Raw genomic sequence first — 19,556 nt, 5'->3', positions numbered from 1 at the left:
AAAGAATGAGCCACAGATTTAGACTGGATGCAAATACTCAAATCTGTTGTTATCTAAGAATTAAATCAATACTTTAATACTAGCACCACCTCCTACTGCTCACCCCAAGAAACCAGAGAAAATTAAAAATTAAATACTGACTCACAAGTACATTCTTCATCTAATTTTCCAAAGTTATGTGCACTGATTTGAGCTCAGTGCTTAGCTGTTATCTACAGCAGTGCTTTTGTGCCTCCTCTGCACTATTCTGTGCTTCAGTGTATTTCATATGTGCATCTGTGTCTCAACACTGCCAGATAGGGCTGTGCGATATGTCCAAAATCTCATATCCCGATATAAGAATTCTATCGTCCCGATAACGATATAAATCACAAAAATGTAACATTTTCTGTAAATTCTGTGAATCTCGTCTTGCGTGAAGTGTTTCCGGCTGCGCGTCATGTAGCTGGAGTCGAGTGTTTTAACCGATGCATGAAACTATACATTTTTAGACATAAGTTGTAACAGCCGCCGTTTTCTTTGTGAGTATTTATTACACGGCGTGCTGCGGGGAAAAGCCTGTTCTAACGTTTGAGTCTAAGGTTTATTTTTTATCACCTGGCGGCTCTTTTTTACTTCTCATCCGTAAATAATCTGCTGAGCAGGAAGAGTGAGCGCTTGTTTTCATGCAGATTATGTCCCGGATCAAAATGCGGTACAATCGTCATCTTTTTTTCTTTTTTTAAAAAATCGTTGTCATTTGGAAATGAGATCGCGATTTTCTAACGATTAATTGTGCAGCCCTACATTCAGTGCCACCAACTTCCCAATAAAAGCAAATCTGTCTCTTTCCTGATGCGTTCTACATTTGAGAAAGCCCAACTGCAGAAAACATCCTTAGCTGATTCTCTCAAAGTTGGCTTAAGATCATTTTCAGCAAAGGAAACAACAAAAAGAGAAGCCACTAAGGCTTTCCTGTCATTGTGAACCCATCTGACCACAACATGTTTGCCCATAAATCACAAATTTGCGTGAGCAAACAGAACTTGTTGACAAAGAAAGCATGTAGCTCCTCTAAACGGCTTCCCCAATGATGTTTTCAAACACAGAGAAAAATGTTCCAGCAAATGGCACGGCATGTGCACACTAGTTAATGTTTATCATAGAATAACAAAGAACTGAACAGAATAGGGCTGTGCGATATGACCAAAATCTCATACCCCGATATAAGAATTCTATTGTCCCGATAACGACATAAATCACAAAAATGTAACATTTTCTGTAAATTCTGTGAATCTCGGGCAGCTCGTCTTGCGGGAAGTGTTTCCAGCTGCGCGTCATGTAGCTGGAGTGTTTTAACAGATGCATGAAACGATACATTTTTAGACATAAGTTGTAACAGCCGCAGTTTTCTTTGTGAGTATTTATTACACGGCGTGCTGCGGGGAAAAGCCTGTTCTAACGTTTGAGTCTAAGGTTTATTTTTTAGCACCTGGCGGCTCTTTTTTACTTCTCATCCGTAAATAATCTGCTCTTTCACGTGATTCAGTTTATTTTGAAAAGTCTCAACAGGATCTTGAGCTTTATTGTGAAAGGTTTATGTGGAACATAAACAAGCGGACACTTGATGGTGTTACCGTCGTTGTTGCTAACGACAACGCATAAAAACAGGCGCTTGTCCATCCATAGTGCAGTTATATAAAATATAAGAGAAAGAGAGAACTTTAAGAAATTAATATAGCCACTACAGTGACCATCAAAACAATGAAAAAATATTGCCGCAAACAGTTTATTTTGCAACACCACGAAACAAACGATAGCGTAAAGTGAAACGATAGACGTTTTTATATCGTCGTCCGATATATATCGTTATATCGAACAGCCCTAATTATAGTTGTCACAGATCCTTGAATCAGTATTGGGCTGATGTCTGGTATCAGCGGCGTAGCATTTACACTAGGGACACTGGCATGTAGTCATGACAAAGCATCTGAGGCAGAAAAACAGTTTGTATTGAAAAAGACTGGATGAATAAAGCATTTGACCAAAACATGTCTTTTTTAATATTTAAAGCTTATAAAAATTTTTAAAAAGACAAAGTGACTGCAACCTACATTACTGAGAAGCTACATGTGCTGACGGGGGAAGCGGCACAGGTCACATGATCACAGCGGGTAGTTATCATGAAGCGGCACAGATACGGTGTCGGCTTTCCCCTTGTAAATTAAGTTCAGATTGCTTAAAACCAAAAACAGAGCCGCAGGAGGCGGTGGTGTGATTGGCGTGCGGATACTGTGACATGTCAAACCATGTTCTGTCATAGGTCATGCAATAAGAGCAGCCATGGGAACGGTATGGGAAACATACAGAGTATGGCCAGTATGGACAGGTTGTGTGATGGGAAGGCCATCTGGTATCACCAGCCGCGCAGCGCCATATGATCACACCTCCTCATCCCTCATCCTACACCCAGCCCCTTGCATTGATGGACTCGCAGCAGCTATTGAACGCTTATATGTTTCCGGTCATTGGCATTATTTTTTTATTTGTATGACATCCTCTTGCCGAAACAATGGCATTTTGCATGCTCTACATGTCTTCAAATATTGATCTTCCCAACCCCTTCGGCAGGAGTAAAGGGAGAGCCTGAAGAAAGGAATGAAAAAATACACATAAGGACTGAGCTGCCATTAAAAAAAAAAAAAAAAAAAAAAAGCCCACAAGAAAGAAATTTGACAGCTTTTTAATTTCTGTAAGAAATAAAAGAGCATCAAATAAGGGAGAGAAGTCTCAGCTGCTGAAAACCCCACTGTCAGGAATCTGGCAGTAACTCACAGCCTGAAGATGAGACCTCTTTTAGTCTTTGGCTGCATAACTGATTAATTACTTTCTTACTCAGACAGGTCTTTCTAGTTTGCCGAGAAAAAGCAAAGCTGGGTTTCATAGACCTTGGCAAGTTGATGACTCCTGGGTTGCTTTCCTTTTCTCCAGATCTACTCTATTTTTCACGAGCAGACGATGCTATGGCCTCTGTGAATAAATTCGGAGGATTTGAGCACTACCCAGCTGGTGTAGTTCTAAAATAAGGGTCAGGTTATATTTAACTCAGATGTGGTCTGGTGCAGGCCCCACCACCACCACCACCACCAATTGTGGATTGTGCAGTAATCTTGAGTGGGCAAAAACTCATTTGCCATAAGCCCTGCAGCAGTATTAAGATGAGGTTAAGACATCATCATTTCCCCGAGTATATTGTCCGAGCATAACAAGAGATTTAAAGCCACTAGACGTCTTGAGGGACACACAGAGTTCAGTAAAATCCCATCTAAGCTGACTGCACTGAACTCACCTCCTGTTCCATACTGTCCTTAAAAACCCAATAAAAAGACCAGTAAAAAAACCCAACACTGTCCGTGATATGAATCCATTTATGGCACAGGGGTGACTTGAACACACCTCAACTACTGCGTTGTCAAAAGCAGGTGCTCCCCCATCTGAGGAATGTCCATCTGAGTTTAAAAGGTCACACCACGATGCCGGCAGAGCATAAAGTATGTGAAACATCTTGACCTTACGAGGGTCATGGACTCTAAGGGGCACCTCTCTGACCCATTTCAAGATGTTTTTGGAGAGGAAATGCTCTCAAGTTGTTAGCATGCATTTCATCTTAATCATATAATCGAAGTCAAAGGCAACTTTTTGCCCAGATGCCCAAAAATCTGATCCTATTTTTGGCAAAAGCTCCTCCGGTTATTAGGTGGCACTCATCCACAGGGCAACTGTTAGCATATTATCATCAGAGCCGTATGGAAAGCTGACAGAATATTTCTAAGTCTGCCAGACAGAGGTTCAGTAACTCCACCCTTCTTGAGGAAACAAGTGCGGATGATAGACTGTCCTCCTTCAGTCATTTTTTTTTCGTCCACTATCTCTGTTTTTGGATGTCGTCTTCCTTTTTTTTTCTGAGCATCTCAGCGCTGCCAAGCTTGGCTGGGGAAGGAGTGTTGTGATGGTGTAGGCTGCCTGTGTGGATGCGCTTCAAACACAGGGAACACTTCCAATAATGTATGCACATCATGCCCTGGTACGCACACACCCACACAGACACAGTAACACACTGGCAAGACCTAAAAAAAGCACATTCCTGCGGTATCTGTGCAAGTGAAAGACAAAAGGGTTTTAATGCCATGTCTCTCACACTCCTGGTAATACAGCCCTGTGAGCTATAAATCTTGGCCTGGGCGCTTTCAGAGCCTTGCAGGCGATGATCAGGGACAAACTTTCAATACTTCACTGCTCGTCTCTGGGTAAGCAGTCATTCTATAGGTGGTACTGACACATCAGAGCCCATGAATGTGTCAGAGAAGTCGTAAGTCACTTTGCTGCTTTGATGCAAGCCAATCACACCAGCACACGCATATGTGCGCGCACAGAGACACCACTAAACATATCTCATGGCCGTGTTTTCAGAGTCAAATGGTCACTAAGTGGTCTAAGTAAATACTCTTATATCTGATGTCCTGCAGCAGTCTGCACACATGCATGTAAATATCACACAGACACATCACATGCACACGGACTGCACATGTGTCCATGTAGTGTATGTGCTAACCAGTCGCACGCACGCGTTTTCCTCCTGAAGGACATCGATAAATCTGACAATCACTGCTCTTATATATACAAGTGAGCGAAAGAAAAAAAAAAACACATGAAAGCCATAAAGAGTGACGCTACCAGATGAAAATGAGCGCTAACGCAACAGAAGCCAAACAATTAACTGGGAGCACGGGAGACAGCAGAAGAGTGCGAGAGGCTGGAGATACGGTAAGAGGGGCAGAAAACAGACCGGCGGGCACGGCAGCACTACCTGTTTCACTTCAGCAGGCATGGTCCAAAATCCCGTTTGGTTCCAGCAAAATTTAAAAAAGAAAAAAAGAAAGAAAGAAGGAAAAAAGAAAAAGCTCCCGGGGAAACGTGTGATAGATACTTCCTCCTGTCGGAAAAAGTTCTTCTTTCCCTCCTCTCCTCCTCTCGTCTCCTCACGCTTTCCCGGTTTATTTACGTTGGGTTTTCCCTCTGTAAGCGCAGAGGCAGCGGCTCAGATGCAGGCAGCCATCCTCTACTCGGCTACGTCCAGCCACACGGAGTTAGCGAGGGAAACACCGGAAGTGTGGCGCTGTGCCTTTCAAAATAAAATGATTACGGACGCTCATAAACGATAGATAGATAGATAGATAGATAGATAGATAGATAGATAGATAGATAGATAGATAGATAGATAGATAGATAGATAGATAGATAGATAGATAGATAGATAGATAGATACCATATATGCCCTAAAGCTGCAGAAAAGGCTAACATTGTTATCTTTTTACAAAAAAACAGCTAAACATAAGAGGTTTTTGGACAAAGTGTGTGTTCTCCATTCTTTAAGCACCGGTTCGAGCACCGTTTCAAAAGTACCGGTTTGGTACTGGTATTGGATAAAACCTAAACGATACCCATCCCTACTCATAAAGTGGAGCAAAACATCTAATGAGAAGGTTAGTTGGTGGTTCGATTCCCTGGTTGTTCCAGTCTGCATCCCAAAGTATCCTTGGGCAATCCCTGAGTTGCTCCTCTTGCATTCACTGGAGAGTGAATGTTAAGACAATATGGTAAATGGCCTGTATTTGTATAGCGCTTTTACAATAGGCACTAAGATGTATAGAAAAAGTGCTTGTGAGAATATGTTTGTGTGTGAATGGGTGAATGAGACAAAAGTGCTTTGAGTTGCTCAAGTAAAGTTTGACTTCAAAATGTCATGTATGTGGTTAATAATCACAGTAATGGTGTAAACTGTGTGGACCTTAAGAGACATGTAGGAGAGTTTACAGTGAGAATTATCAAACAAAACCAAAAGAATTAATAACTTTTTACCAATGCAATAATCCTACACCTAACTCCAGAATATCTGCATAATGCATCTTCTTTTTTTTCTAAATTTATGTCTATAATGCTGCAGTAGTGTGTAGATAGTTTTTTTCTAGTAGTTTCAATTTTTGCAATAGATATCTTTTTGCTGCCAAAAATAACACTGACACTTGCATCACTTCCATCAGAATGTCATAAGACTGTTGAATTCCATGACCTAACAGACCACATCGCTGATCTGCTCATTTATATGGCAGCAGGAAGACTGAGCAGTGCTTTGCAACAGGCATTTCTTGTGGAAAACCAAAATACTTTTACTTTGAAAGTCAAATCCTCTCACATCCACTGTAATTTTGTAAATAGGCTGGTTTCTCACAGATGAAAGAGGACCCCTACTTTCTCCTTTGGAGAGATGTTGTATTTGGGCTGTTTATGGACTGGTGAGGTAGAGGACTAAGGCAGAATCTTCCCTCAGTAGCAAAAGCAGGAGCCTAAAAAAAAGGACCAGAGGCAAGCTGAACCCTATGCTCACGCACATACACACACTATACTCACTCAACAAAAAGAAAGTTAGGCAGCCAGAGAATAAAAACCTCCAGGGCTGAGAAAATTGGGTGCGTTAATAAAAAGGAGGGTTCACAGACAGGCAGCGAGAGCTGGAAATGTAGCAGCACTCTCTTTCCTCCCTCTCTTTCTCTCATTGGGTCTATCTCTGGCATCTTAGCGGGGTGGGACCAGCTCCCTCTATGCACTCCAGCTGCGTCTGTCTGTCAGCCTGTCGACCCCTCCCCCTTGTTGGCATAGACGGAGAGCGATAGAGAGGAGGGAGGTGTAGGGGGGCCAGTGGCTCACACACAAAACAAAAGTTGCCCCTATTGAAGCGGAGGCACCCCATACTCTGCAAATTTTTACACCCTGCACACATACAAGCACACACAGCTCCTTTGCTCCAGCTCTTTGTGGCGTTCCTCTCGCTGCACTTGATATAAGGGAGGGGAGGGACGTACGTGAAAGAATTCGCATTCAAATATCTGTGACTGTGACCAAGAGCGAGTAGGAATGTTAATCTAATAACCCAGATGGAAGCTTAGCTAAGGACAACTTTGAGAGAGGTCCGAAAAGACAGCAGAGAGAGAGAGAGAAAGGATGACTGCACTAAAAGACTCAAACGGAGAAAGGAGAAATCCCAAACGGAGGGGAAATGGCTGAGGTTTTGCATTCCACCAGCTTGGCAGTTCATGTCCTCGAATCTTACTGCTCCATTTGTTCTTAATGAAAGACCTGGCCCAGCATGCACCACTGCGTTTAGATCTATTTACTTTCAACAATACTATTTAGAATTCTGCCAAGCAACATTACCTTAAGAAAAAAAAAAGTTGAAGTGCATTTCTCTCTCATATGCGATATCATATTCCATTTAAGCCATTTAAACACTGAGTGAGTTTCATAACCCTTTTAAAAATCTATTAAGTGCTTTGGAATGCTCAAGGGAGCAGATGAGAAAAGAAACAATGCTCTTTACTTTAGCTATAAATCGTGCTCTGCATTTGCTCAATTTATTGTTTTTAATGCTGTGTTTATCGTTTGCCAGATTTCCATGCAGTTTAATCAAGATTATATATCTGTAACTACCCCAGTGGCTCTCTAAGAGCCTGGGCAGAGCTGTGCTAACATCAGCTTGCCATCTGTTCACCATCTTCATTTTGCGTGTTAACATTTGGTTATTGGAACTAAGCACAGTGCAGGTGAGGCTGATGGGAATGTGATTCATTAAAATGGGTTGGTTGCAAATTGAAATTTTTATTTCATAATAGCATTATAGGAAAACACAGAGGAACACCAAGGCAGTTATAATGATTCCTAAAGGGGAGCATGAATGTTTATATCAGCTTGCACTGCAGTCCATTTCAGTGACTGAGATGTTTCACAAAAATCTCCCCTGAGGGAAAAGTAAGAGTATAAGTCAGAAGGATTCCCCATCCGGAGGGGAAGCGTGTACACATCACATAGTGATAACCGTCTGGCTCTGGGTGAAACTCAAGGGATCACCACAATCGTGGAGTGAGTCATACTTTATGGGTTCATCACCATCTCTGCAAAATCTCACAGTCACACACGGTGACTGAGGCGTGCGAGTCTTCATCATTTCATTGACAAACAGATCTTTTCATCTCTACCTCGGGCACCTATAATAAGGCATTCCCTTCCAGCAATGAGCAACAGTGGAAGAGCAGAGAAGACAGGCTTCAGCACACTAAAAACCCTGACAGTACATTACAATCAAGATTTCATATTAAAATAAGGCCTAAAATGTGTTCAGCATAGAAGACTGCTGTCAGACAAATGCTGTATCCCCTTGAGTCTAGTTAACCCCACACCTAGGCCTTGTAGAAAACATGTACAAGGTGTATGAATAATCCAGGAGTTGTAATCAAAGGTCCAGAAGTCGGCTTTAGCCTGTCAGGGTGTATGGTGTGAAACAGATGGTAGAAAGGTTAATGTTTGGCAACAATGCACGCTTTGACAGCCAGACAACTCGGATGAAGCTACATCTGTTAAAATCATGCTTTTCCACCTTTTCACGGTGGCAGGAAAATACAGAGAAGAAAAACTGAGGAGTAACAAAAGGTGGTCCAGAAGTGAGGAGCCATTACAGCAGTTTGAAAATATATGTGGCGCTTCATTACGTAAAAAAACGTTTGTAGAATATTCAATTTCAAAAGAGGGATTAATGACATTTAATTCTGAATTCCTTTCACAATGAGCCCAGAACACATTTCTCAGGAAACAGCACTTTGTCATAAAGCTTTAATAAAGGGGTGAGTAGGTTTGGCCCAACTATGCCACTATACACAAAACAGGATTTTAAAAAAATGCATAAAAAGTCATTTCAAAGATAAATCTGACTTTGCTGCCCTGCGTTGTTTTAAGACCATCACTGCACAGCGCAGGGGCCGGATGGCAAACAATATGTATGTCTGAGGGCAAGATGATGTGCTCTGCTGTAGGCTGACTGCTGTTTATCCTAACAATGGCACAGCTTGCAAAAAAGCCCTTATCTAATACTATCATGTTTTATTTTCCCCTCGAAAAATGGCTAGTCAGCGATGCAGAGGATTAGAGTCCAATCTACTGGGGGCTTTTGTTGTGCAAAAAGGCAATTTTCCCTTCATTTGGGGAAATAAAGCTCTTTTAAATGGCATCACTTCAGATCAAAAGGTTCTATTTTCTGTTTTTATGTTGCACTGCCGTAATTGCACAGCGAGATTTATAAAAACAAGTATAACCGGATTAAGCTTTTCCTTGTTTTCCATCTCGTCATGCATAATTGGGACACTGAAAGAGGTGCAAACAGCAGAATCTGAACCCGTCTGACGATGACATGCAGTAAATCATTAACTTTTACGGCCTAAAATATGCTTTCTGTCGCCTTCATTTCAGCTGAGCATGTCTTTTGCATCTGTAATGGAGTCGTCCAAAGAGGATGTCTATTGTTATATATGGTTATTATTTGAGTTCTTCAGTTGCACTAATGCCTAAGGCCTCCATCTTTTAGCCAAAAACCCTGAGAAACCTATCTTGAGACAGATGAGCAGCTTACTTTTGCAGAAAAACTTACTTTCAGCCTCTCCTTTATTTACAGGGGGCGAACACAGCAGGCAGCTCCACATGTTTGATTTTATTTCTTTTACTTCGTAACACAACTTTAAAGGGCTCTGCGTGCGATCCTGGAGTTGAACTGGAGACCTTCTGCTTGTTAGGCAAATTTGTAAAGCGCTACACTTTGGAGGCCCTGTTGAGCAGCTTACTTTCTGGAGTTAAAATCAAACAATTAATTAACATCAGAATTTTTTTTTTTTTACACGTCAGCTTAAATTCCACAATTGTTGGAGAGAATTGGCTGCCGCTGTTTACAACAGTGAGCTTCTTGGGAATTCTGTTGGAAATGAATAGATAAAAGTAATGAAAGTAAATGGATGACTGTGTTTATCTCGGCCTGGAATGATCAGTAAAGTCCCTGGAGAAGGAGGAGTGTAAAGAGCGCTGATATTTTTACACATTCCTGTGCCATTGTCATCACTCTCTACATTCAACAATCACTGTTAGACACTGTGAAGCAATTCAGAGACTAGTGCCCCTTTCCTTTCAAATATCCCAGCAATTACAAGGACTCTACATCCCTGCTCCAGTTTAAGACAAACTGTGCCATCTTTTCAAGTGTGTGCGTGTGCAACCCAGTGGGAAAAAACAAAAAAAAACAAACAAAAAACAATGGCAAAGCATCGCAAATTTCAGACTAAATAATGTCAAGTCTTTTCCCAGTCTGTTCAGATGTGTAGGGTGCCTCAGCCCGAGGCGATGCCAGGTTGCATTAAAAGTCCGTCGGGCACATTGAAGAGTCAACAAGTATTAGTGAATCTGTGGTGCTATACGATGGGACAGGCACAAAGAGTCTGAATGCTCACAATGGCTGCATTGCACACAGGTGCAAAAGTGGTGCTTTGCAGGAAGCAGCAAACACCAAGAGGTTTGATTCTGTTTCCATCAAAAGAGCTGAGAATTTACACTAATTCCAGGTAAAGTAACCTGCTGAGATTCAAGGCTTCCCCTACTGAGTAGATTCTACTGAGTTTTTTTTTTTCATTAGTGGATTTGTCCGCCTTTAATGTGTTCCTAAATGCAGGCTTGCAGATATTTCCTAAGAACTTGGAAAACAACTCTGCCAATCAAACATTTTTTTAAATTATTGGCCTGGATGAAACTCGCTCCCTAATCTGGCAATGTGCCTAAATATTCACACTGCATCAGCGTTTATTAAAGAACACTCAAGTAAAACAGAAAAGAAAGGTTTAATTCCAAATCTTATCTATTAAAAAAAACAGTTATCTTTGTTCTGGCAAATCCTCCCAAAAAAATAAGGCTCTGTGCTGCTTCTGTTTCTCATTCGATCACCGTTTACATGCTTGTAAGTCACATAGTAAAAATGTCACAGCGGTATGTTAAACTCATGGGGATAATTAAATCAAGACTTTGAACACCTCCAGCTATACTATAAAGTTCGAAGACTGTTTTCCATTTAGCCTTGTTTAGTTATCTTGCTGGACGCTTGTAAAGGTTAGGTCACATTCCTCAGGTGGCGCTGGGGGTCTCGTGCAAAAGAAGAGCTCTATTTTAAACACACGGTTCAGTCTTTGGATTTAACAACCAAGCCGAACAGTCAGTTAGATGGGAGAGTATCGTGCCCGTCTTCAAGAGTATAAGTAGACTTTCATGTTACGCAGAATGTTCCCACCGAGGCGAGGTAGTGCCCTTCAGAGATATTTAGCCTGTCTGTTCACCTATGTCGTGCATGGTAAAGGAAATGGAAGCAGATTTCAGATGCACCTCTTAGTGCTTTTAGTGAGGGTAATGGTTTAATGGATTGTGATCAAATGGGAGGGAGGTGCAGCAGGACAGGCATTAAGTCCACCAACATTGGAGCTGATCTGAAGGATGAAGATTTGAGCTGGCCCAGAGGAATATAAATAGCCCACAGCCCATCCCTTAAAACCTCTCTCTCTTCCTGTTCACCTGAACAAGAAGAATCTGCATAATCCTTGAATTAAAAATTTCTGTCCTTCCACGTTAGCTCCGGACCAAGATGAGACACAAAAACGACTTACCCTTCCCTTCCGAGCAGTTCCCACTTTGATTCATGGGCCACTGCCACGAACTTGACTCTTAATGTTGAAGCAAGTTGAATAAAACATATAATAATGGCACATGCCTTCTGCATTTTACTTTTAGGTTGAGCAGTGTAGTAGGTAGAAGTCTCTCCTACCTAAGTGTATAATACATTCATTAGATTTGTAACCTGACTAGTGCAGTGTATGATCAGAGTGAGATGTGCAGAATGAGCTAAATGAGGCTCTCAGTGGGAGTGACTGATTGCAGCTATTTGTTTGAGAAGGAATGGGGCGTGCCTGCAAACAACACAGCTGATTCAGGTTGCCAGCATTTAGCTGCAATGATTCAACAGTATTGCTCTCAAACTGCAGTCCAGACATTATCCAGTTTTACATGATACAGTGGGGGAAAATAATTCTTTGATCTCCTGCTGATTTTCCAAGTTTGCAAATCCGCCAACTCAAGAAAGCACATGTCCAGGCCCCTCTTAAGTTTGCCGGTGAACGTCTAAATGACTCAGAGAAGGCTTGGGAGAAAGTGTTGTGGTCAGATGAAATCAAAATCAAGCTTTGGCATCAACTCGACTTGCCGTGGTTGGAAGAATAGAAAGGCTGAGTATGACTCAAAGAACACCATCCCCACAGTTAAACACGGAGGTGGAAACATTATGCTTTGAGGATGTTTGCCCAAAAGGTCTTTGCAAATCATGCCATGTACTATAAAATCTTGGATGCGAACCTCCTTCCCTCAGCCAGAACACTAAAAGTGTGTCGTGGATCAGTCTTTCAGTATGACAATGACACAAAACATACCGCCAACGCAACAAAGAAGTGGCTAAAGAAGAAGCACAGGAAGCAGAATAATTACATGGACCTTAAAGATCCAACATGAGACTAAATGAGCTAGTCATGACCAAAAAAATGACAATCACTCGTCAGTTGTTTCAGTAACTATGAGCTGCGAGTGGTAACCATTTGAGTTTACAAAACGCTGCAGTCATCAACAAGCTGTGAACACACACACACACATAAAAGACAGGCTAAGCCTGCAGCCCACTGAACATACTTGTCTTCATAACTTAACTTCTAATTTATTTCGTTGACGTCCTCTTTGGTAAGAGGACATGAATGTGGGGTGGTGGTTAGCACCGTTGCCCCCTGGATATGAATCCATCGGGTGTCTGGGGCCCTTCTGTGTGGAGCTCGAATAATCTGCCTGTATGAGTTCTCTAAAGGTACTCCGGCTGCCTCCCCGCAGTCCAAAGACATACATGTTAGGTTAATTGGTGATTCTAAATTACCCATATTTTTAGAGTGAGTTGTTTGACCTGTTCAAGACGTACCCAACCGTTTGACCTATGACAGCTGAGAGAGGCTCAAGTCTCAATGAAACCCTGAACTGGATAAACAGAAGATGGACTTTTGTTAAGATGTAGGAACCAAATGTGCTTAGGGTTAGGGAAAGATCACGGTTAAAATGTAGACTCTGAAAGCAATAAAGCCTGTTACCAAGCTACATTTGCTATTTTATAAAAACACAGAAGAGTTGATATATGTTTCTTAACATTGCTTCTAGATATCTACATAACATATGCAGACAGCAGCCTACTCAGTCTTCTCCTACTAAGGTAGAAAAGGGTATCAATGACAACAGCTATTGGGTCTTTAGGTGCTCAGCAATACACCTCACAAAAGTGAAGTTGAGTGGATAAGCAGTTGTCAAGAAAATAAAACAACACACACACATTCTCTGCAGATAGTAGTTCATAGAAAGAATGCACTGCCTATATAGTCAACAGTAGTGTGCAAACTTTAAGTGACACCAGTTGCAGTGACTAAACTTTCATGGCAATCCATCTAACAGATGTCATTTCAGTACCAAAGCCCCTCTGCAACTAACAGAAGAGCTTACACTGTCATCCCCAGAGCCATGCTGCTATTATGGATAAGACCTATGGAAATGAACAAATCTTGAAACAAGAACCTTTGAGAAACACTGCTTTAGATGTTAACAAGCTGTAAAGAAAAACTGTACCATCAACACTAAGATTACTGACAATCCAGCCTTCCACCTGAACAACAGTAGTGCCTTTCAATTTGCCTCATGTGCGCCTCTTTCCAAAGATTGTTTGAAAATATGAACAGAAACTTTTGTGACTGTCACATCCAGCAGACAAAGGACCCTTTAAACTGAGGTTGAGGCATAATTAGGTGTTCCATATAGAGCCATGGAAAACAAGCAGCAACATTATTAAAATTTTAATGTGACTTTTCTGCAGGCTGCTCTGTAATGAGACAAAAGTGTTGTAGGAGGGTTACAGGAACAGTGTGGCACACACAAAAATAAACCAAGGAGGTACTTTCACACCAAGGTAATTAGGGTGTTTATAGGAGGCAAGAAGGTTCTTGATGCCACAGCAAGGGAAGAAGACAGAGGAAGACAGAGGAGGGGAGGGGGGTAAACTAAGGCTCATTGTTAGGCAGGTGATTTACGAGGGTACAGGGGCTCCCGGGCCCTGCCAGTGGAGGGATAGAGCTTCTGTCGCTATAGCACCCTCGGCCCTTTGTATCCATTGTGCTTAGCCAGGGCTGGGGGGCTGTGTGTTCTGGGGATGAAAGTGGGTGGAGGGAGGTTGGGGCGATTGTTGGTTGAGCGCTGTGGTGCCATTGCAGGGCCGGGGCCTGTACATCTTCAACACAGACAGCAGCACAGATCAAAGGCAGCACTGTTCCCTCTCTCTAAATCACACAAGCCTTTGAAAACTTCCCACATCATTTGCACAAAGGGATGATATGCCTCTGCTATGCTAGAAGACCACTGACTATAGTGTCAGAAAACCAAACACCAACACTTTATAGCATCCACAGTGCAAAAATTATCCCAAGTTTCCTTTTCACTGAAGTTGCTTTGCAAAACTGTAGCTTTGCTATATGCACCTTTCAATGGGCTCTATGCATGTCCTGCGCAGTGCCGTGGGTAGATTAGCTGTCTGGTGTATATAAAATGAGGTCACCTTCTCCCTCAACTCCAGACAGACATGGCTGTCTGAGTGCTGTCTGCCTTTCTCGACAGATAGGTTTGTCACCATGCACTACTTGACCTTTTAGAGCTTTGGTGATAACACTCCTTCAGGCCAAAATCAATTATGGGAGGCTAACATGATAGCAAATAAAGGAAGCGTGTGATCCTAGCATGATCCTATTGATGGATACAGATTCTAAGGCTCCCTGGTCCGTGTCACTGAATTTCTGCTGATAATTTCATCAGACAAGCTAATGGAGAGTCCGACAGCCTCGTTTTGATTTTCCTCACAGGACAGTGTAGCATAAACACTCTAATTCTCTTCCTTGGCAGCAATTCATAAACAGTTATCCTGAAGTGAATGAGGATTAGAATTCAATTAGAAAGTAGGGCAGTGGTGTTTACAACAACCTTTTGTAATAGAGAGATTAAAACATATTGTTGTGATCTGCCTTTTTGTAACTTGTGTTAATTTCATGCAGGTCCAAAACAAAATAAAGAAATATTTGAAACATCTTAATCTTGAATATTTCTTAATCCTCTTCAGATGTGTGCATGACAACTACATGGGGAGACTTAAATGACAGTGGGTGGTTTGTTGATTTGTTGATTGTTCAAACTTTTCTTTTGCCTCCAAGCTCTGGCAGAAAGAATATCATAGAACATCTTTTGTCCAAGAAAACAAAATTTCAGCTTTAGCCTGAATAACTTTTTTGTTTAAACACACCACGAGTCTGTCGCCATACTCAATGATGTATGAGGGTACTACTAACATTGGAGGAATCATCCTACTTTTAGAAGGTAACATTTAGCAATTTTCCCATTTTAGTTTAACATGTAAGCATCTTTGCTAATTAGCACTAAACTGAATCTGAAAGCTGATAATGAATACAATCACTTTGCATCGATGTGCTCAAAAAGTGAGTATTGAACAATGTTTGACCTGTAGAATAGAATAGAATTAGAATAGAATTCAACTTTATTGTCATTGCACATGCACAGGTACAGGGCAACGAAATGCAGTTTGCATCCATCCAGAAGTGCTTTAGTGATATAGATATATTACAATATATATTAGCAATAATATAGATATGTGAGTATATTACAGAAATGGGTCTATTACGGTATGTTATAATGTACACGGTATGAAGTATGTTGTGAATATGGCAATAAATAAAAAAGTTCACAGCCTGAAAAATGGTAGCATAAAGTTTGGGATGTTCATTCTCCTCTGGGCTACTGCAATTCAATAGCCCACACCATAGCTCAAATTTGACCATGGTTTTACTAAAGCCAGGGTCCCAACTGCAAGAAGAGTGAGAAAAGAGCTAAATTAATCTGAACATGGTACTGTAATAGGATGTCACTGTTGCAACAAGTCAATTTGCGAAATGTCCTTATTCCACAATGAGCCATAAGTGTATTGTAATTTATTATTATAGATTAGTAACTTCAGCAAAAATACTGTGCACTGAGAGCTTCATAGAATAGGTCTGAAGGACCTAGTCGTCTTGGATTGGCAATGCAAGAGTCTTTGTCCAAACCTGAGAAGGTGTGGTTATAGGATTTTTGGGGGCACTTTAGGAGGCACACCACTCTTTGCTGCTGGAATTCTCAAAAAGTTTAAGTGGACTTGCGAAAGCATACGTGGAGGCAGCAGTACATGGGGATCGAACGGAAAGTTGCTACTGTAAACAAATGCTAGAGCAGCAAAGGTAAATCAAGACCAGGAAAACCTGGACATCAACCATTCTGACAGCTCAACTCCAGACTCCAGAAATATTGAACAAGTGCTTCAGAAAGTTCTAGATGAGCATGACAAGAAACTAGACAAGACAGGAGAAACGGCTTTAGCACAGAAGAAGCTAGTTGAGAGAGAGTTGGGAGTCAACTGGAACCTGGATCAACAATGAGATGAAATTTTCCATATAGGGAAATCCTTCAATCCCGCTTATGTTTATCTCAAAAAGTACCATCTCAAATTGGGGATATTTATGAAGTCATTTCAACATTTTTCACAAATTTCCTGTTCAATAAGAGCGGATAGCTGGTTCTGGGTTTACGGTTAGCGTTCATATATTCAATACACTGTGATGGTAATAAAACAATAACATAATGACAACCTACTGCAAATTTCCAAAGATTTTTTCTGTGGGCATCACAAATGTTTGTGGTTAACATCATGGCAATTCATCTAATAGTTCTTGAGTCATTTTGCAAATAACAAAAAGTCGATCTCATGTTGCGTGAGATGAAAGGTCTTCACAAATAAATAAATAAATGATGTTCTGCGGACTATGAACACATGGACTAAGTTCCACAAATTCCAAACAGTCACTGGGATTTCAGTTTAACATGTGAAAAGGCAAACAACATACATACTATACGGACGAGCCTTGGCTTCAAATTTATTGTGGAAAACGTGCTATATTTCCAAATGATTGTAGGATGCATTTGAGTCAATTAGTTTGTGTTCAGGGCAACATAAAAGAAACTTGAGAGCACTGAGCATCAGAGTGTTTCATTTGTAACAGGTCATGAAGTGCTGTGAGGATATGTTTAAATAAACCATCGCTTCTGTTTATTTGCTGCCCACTGAGCAGCCTGTGTTAAAAAGCTGACAACAGTGATAAAGGCATAAACGAGCGCGCACTGCCCACTGATGCTGAGACCCAGTCTGTGCCGAGGTGAGCGCCCTGTGGTGGGGTGCTATCAAGATCAGTGGCTTACTGCGCTCATTAGGTGTCTACTTGCATGTGATTTCATTCATCAGAGCAGGTCCACTTTTTTCTTTCCTGACATCAACTTGAAATAATTATGCATTGTGTCTGGCCCCGGGGTTGTGAATCTGAACCTTGAGTCAATGATCCATGCGCCATCGTAATCCATCATACAGCTTTTGGACTGCATGCGAGTATGTGTGTGTGTTCGGGAGCTGAACAAGGAGGAAGCAGAGATAAAGAAATAATAATTCCTCATCCTTCGTGCCACATCGTTATTTGAATGGAGAGCATCTCACGACACAGACACGGTAACACCTGGCACAGAAAGGCTGGGCAAAGGCAGCTGCCAAGGACTTAGGTGCTGAGCAGGCACTGATCAACGTCCCCTTCCATCCTCAAATGCCTGCATAGAAATTGTTCTGGCATTTAAGCATTTACGATAACGCCAGCAGGAAAATTCCTGGTGGCAAAATGACATTTCAAAGTGATGTAAACAGGTAAACAGCAGTATTCAGTTGTGCCAAATTAACCCCTTGGTTCACAAACAGTTAGGGTAGGGGGATGTCTGAGAGTGAGAGCCAATTCGCTGTTCTCCAAATTAGGCTAACCTCTGGGGAGGGGAGGGTCTCGCTCTCCCTCCTTCTCTCTTACACACAGAGCAAGATATTACCTTTTTGGTGTGAGTGACTGACAAGTTTATTTTACCCTTTTTACACTTTTCCCACATTCTCTTCATTAACCCTTCGTGAGACCAAATTTGCAGCAAGCCCTTTAAAAAAACGAACACTAGCACGGACTGTTAACAAATTGTAACTATGGGCAAATACAAGCACAGGCAAATGTAGACAAAGCATTTCTCTCTCTGCACGTCTTGCTATATCAATAATACAGTACATGAGACCGCCTCCTTCTCTGTGATTAAAGGTGATGTATCCAAGCACCACAGGTGCGGCATCACCAAACTGTGCTTTCAAATTCTAGTTAGTAAAACATGTGTACAGTCTGAAAGGGTTTCTTCAAAGAAGTGATTATGCCTGGGAAAGTCAGCAAAATTGAAATGTGTAGGTTAGTCAGATCTTCAAAGACTGAAAATAAGCAGAAAAATAAGACTTCATGTCACCTGACCAGGGCGTTCTTAACAAAAAAAGCTCTAATTGCAACATTTTCCATCAGTTTGTAGCATGCAAATGAATGTGCATGTTGTGACTGCTGTCATTTTTAAGGAGACTGCAGCTGTCTTATTTCTACATCTTGCATTTCCTGCTCTTGCAGAGTCAGCCAGTATTGACAGAAACCCTCGCCAGGAATCTAATGTCCCCCAGACGCTGGCCAGGGCTGGGCAAAAGGCCACATCCAATCAGCACCACCACCAGACAATATCAAAGACCAGTGGGCGAAAGGAGATGGGATTGGATGGCAGTGGCATAGAAGGAGGGGGCGAAAGAAGACAGAATGAGAGGTTGAATCTCATTAGCTCGCTTTTAAAGATGAGTCACCGCACAGCAGATTACTGAACACCATCCAGGACATTGGAGTCATACAATGGGTACAAGTATCAAAATTACAGGGAAATTGAACAGAGAGATTGCGGGGGGTCCCACGAATGATGAAAAGCAATGACCACGAGCAAACATGGTGATGGGATGAGCCGGCTCAGATGGAAGGCGAGAGCAGAAGAGGTGTCACTTTTGAGAGAGATGCATGGAGGGAGATACATGATAGCGCAGGTTGGTGGTTGAAAAGGACAAGGAGTGGAGGGGGGTGGTCGGCCAGTGTGCTGGCATCGTTTACCTGCATCACCACTTGCTGCCATGGTAGTGGTTGGCTGGTGGGGGGGTTGGGAGGCAGATTGGCACGCTCTAGCTGTAGGTTGACGTTGCGACGCTCCTCCTCAAGGGCGCGGGTCAGCTGCTCGAAACGTGCCTCCTGCTCTTTCACTGAGGCCAGGATGCTGGCGGCTGAGCGAACATCATAATCCTCCATGTTCAGTGTCGGTCGCGGTTTTACAGATCTTCCAAGGGAAGAAAAGGGGGAGGAAGAGGGGGCACCAGGTCATTTAACACACCCAGACCCAAAAAGGCTGGATGAGTGACATCAAATGGCTGACGCATGCCTCCAGATCAAAGTCAAAACAAACGGCTTGTTTGCTGGCCAAGACAGGATACACAAGCTTTAACAAAGACCACCGTGACAGATGAAAATAGAACAATTAGGGTGGGTGACTGGATAAGGGAAACAGGGTTATAACACAAA

At 42.0% G+C, this 19,556-nt stretch overlaps 1 protein-coding gene across 11 annotated transcripts in view; it reads right to left on the bottom strand.

Annotated features, from left to right (window-relative positions):
- Positions 1-19,556, bottom strand: part of arvcfb (ARVCF delta catenin family member b) — a 267,199-nt gene that overhangs the window by 128,385 nt on the left and 119,258 nt on the right. For 5 of the 11 annotated variants that reach the window (XM_080894644.1, XM_080894649.1, XM_080894645.1 and 2 more), the window contains exon 1: positions 4,847-5,128. The exons of 2 other annotated variants lie outside the window; for them this stretch is intronic. In XM_080894644.1, the coding sequence (XP_080750770.1) occupies positions 4,847-4,867 (21 nt within the window). In that variant the 5' untranslated portion in view covers positions 4,868-5,128. Of the gene's footprint in view, positions 1-4,846; positions 5,130-19,556 lie in introns of those variants that run through there. 4 more of the 11 variants (XM_080894653.1, XM_080894648.1, XM_080894643.1 and 1 more) reach the window with 2 other exon arrangements.

The sequence above is a fragment of the Rhamphochromis sp. 'chilingali' genome, assembly GCF_963969265.1.
Source record: "Rhamphochromis sp. 'chilingali' genome assembly, chromosome: 10".
Lineage (NCBI taxonomy): Eukaryota > Metazoa > Chordata > Actinopteri > Cichliformes > Cichlidae > Rhamphochromis > Rhamphochromis sp. 'chilingali'.
This window is presented reverse-complemented; position numbering and strand designations above follow the sequence as displayed.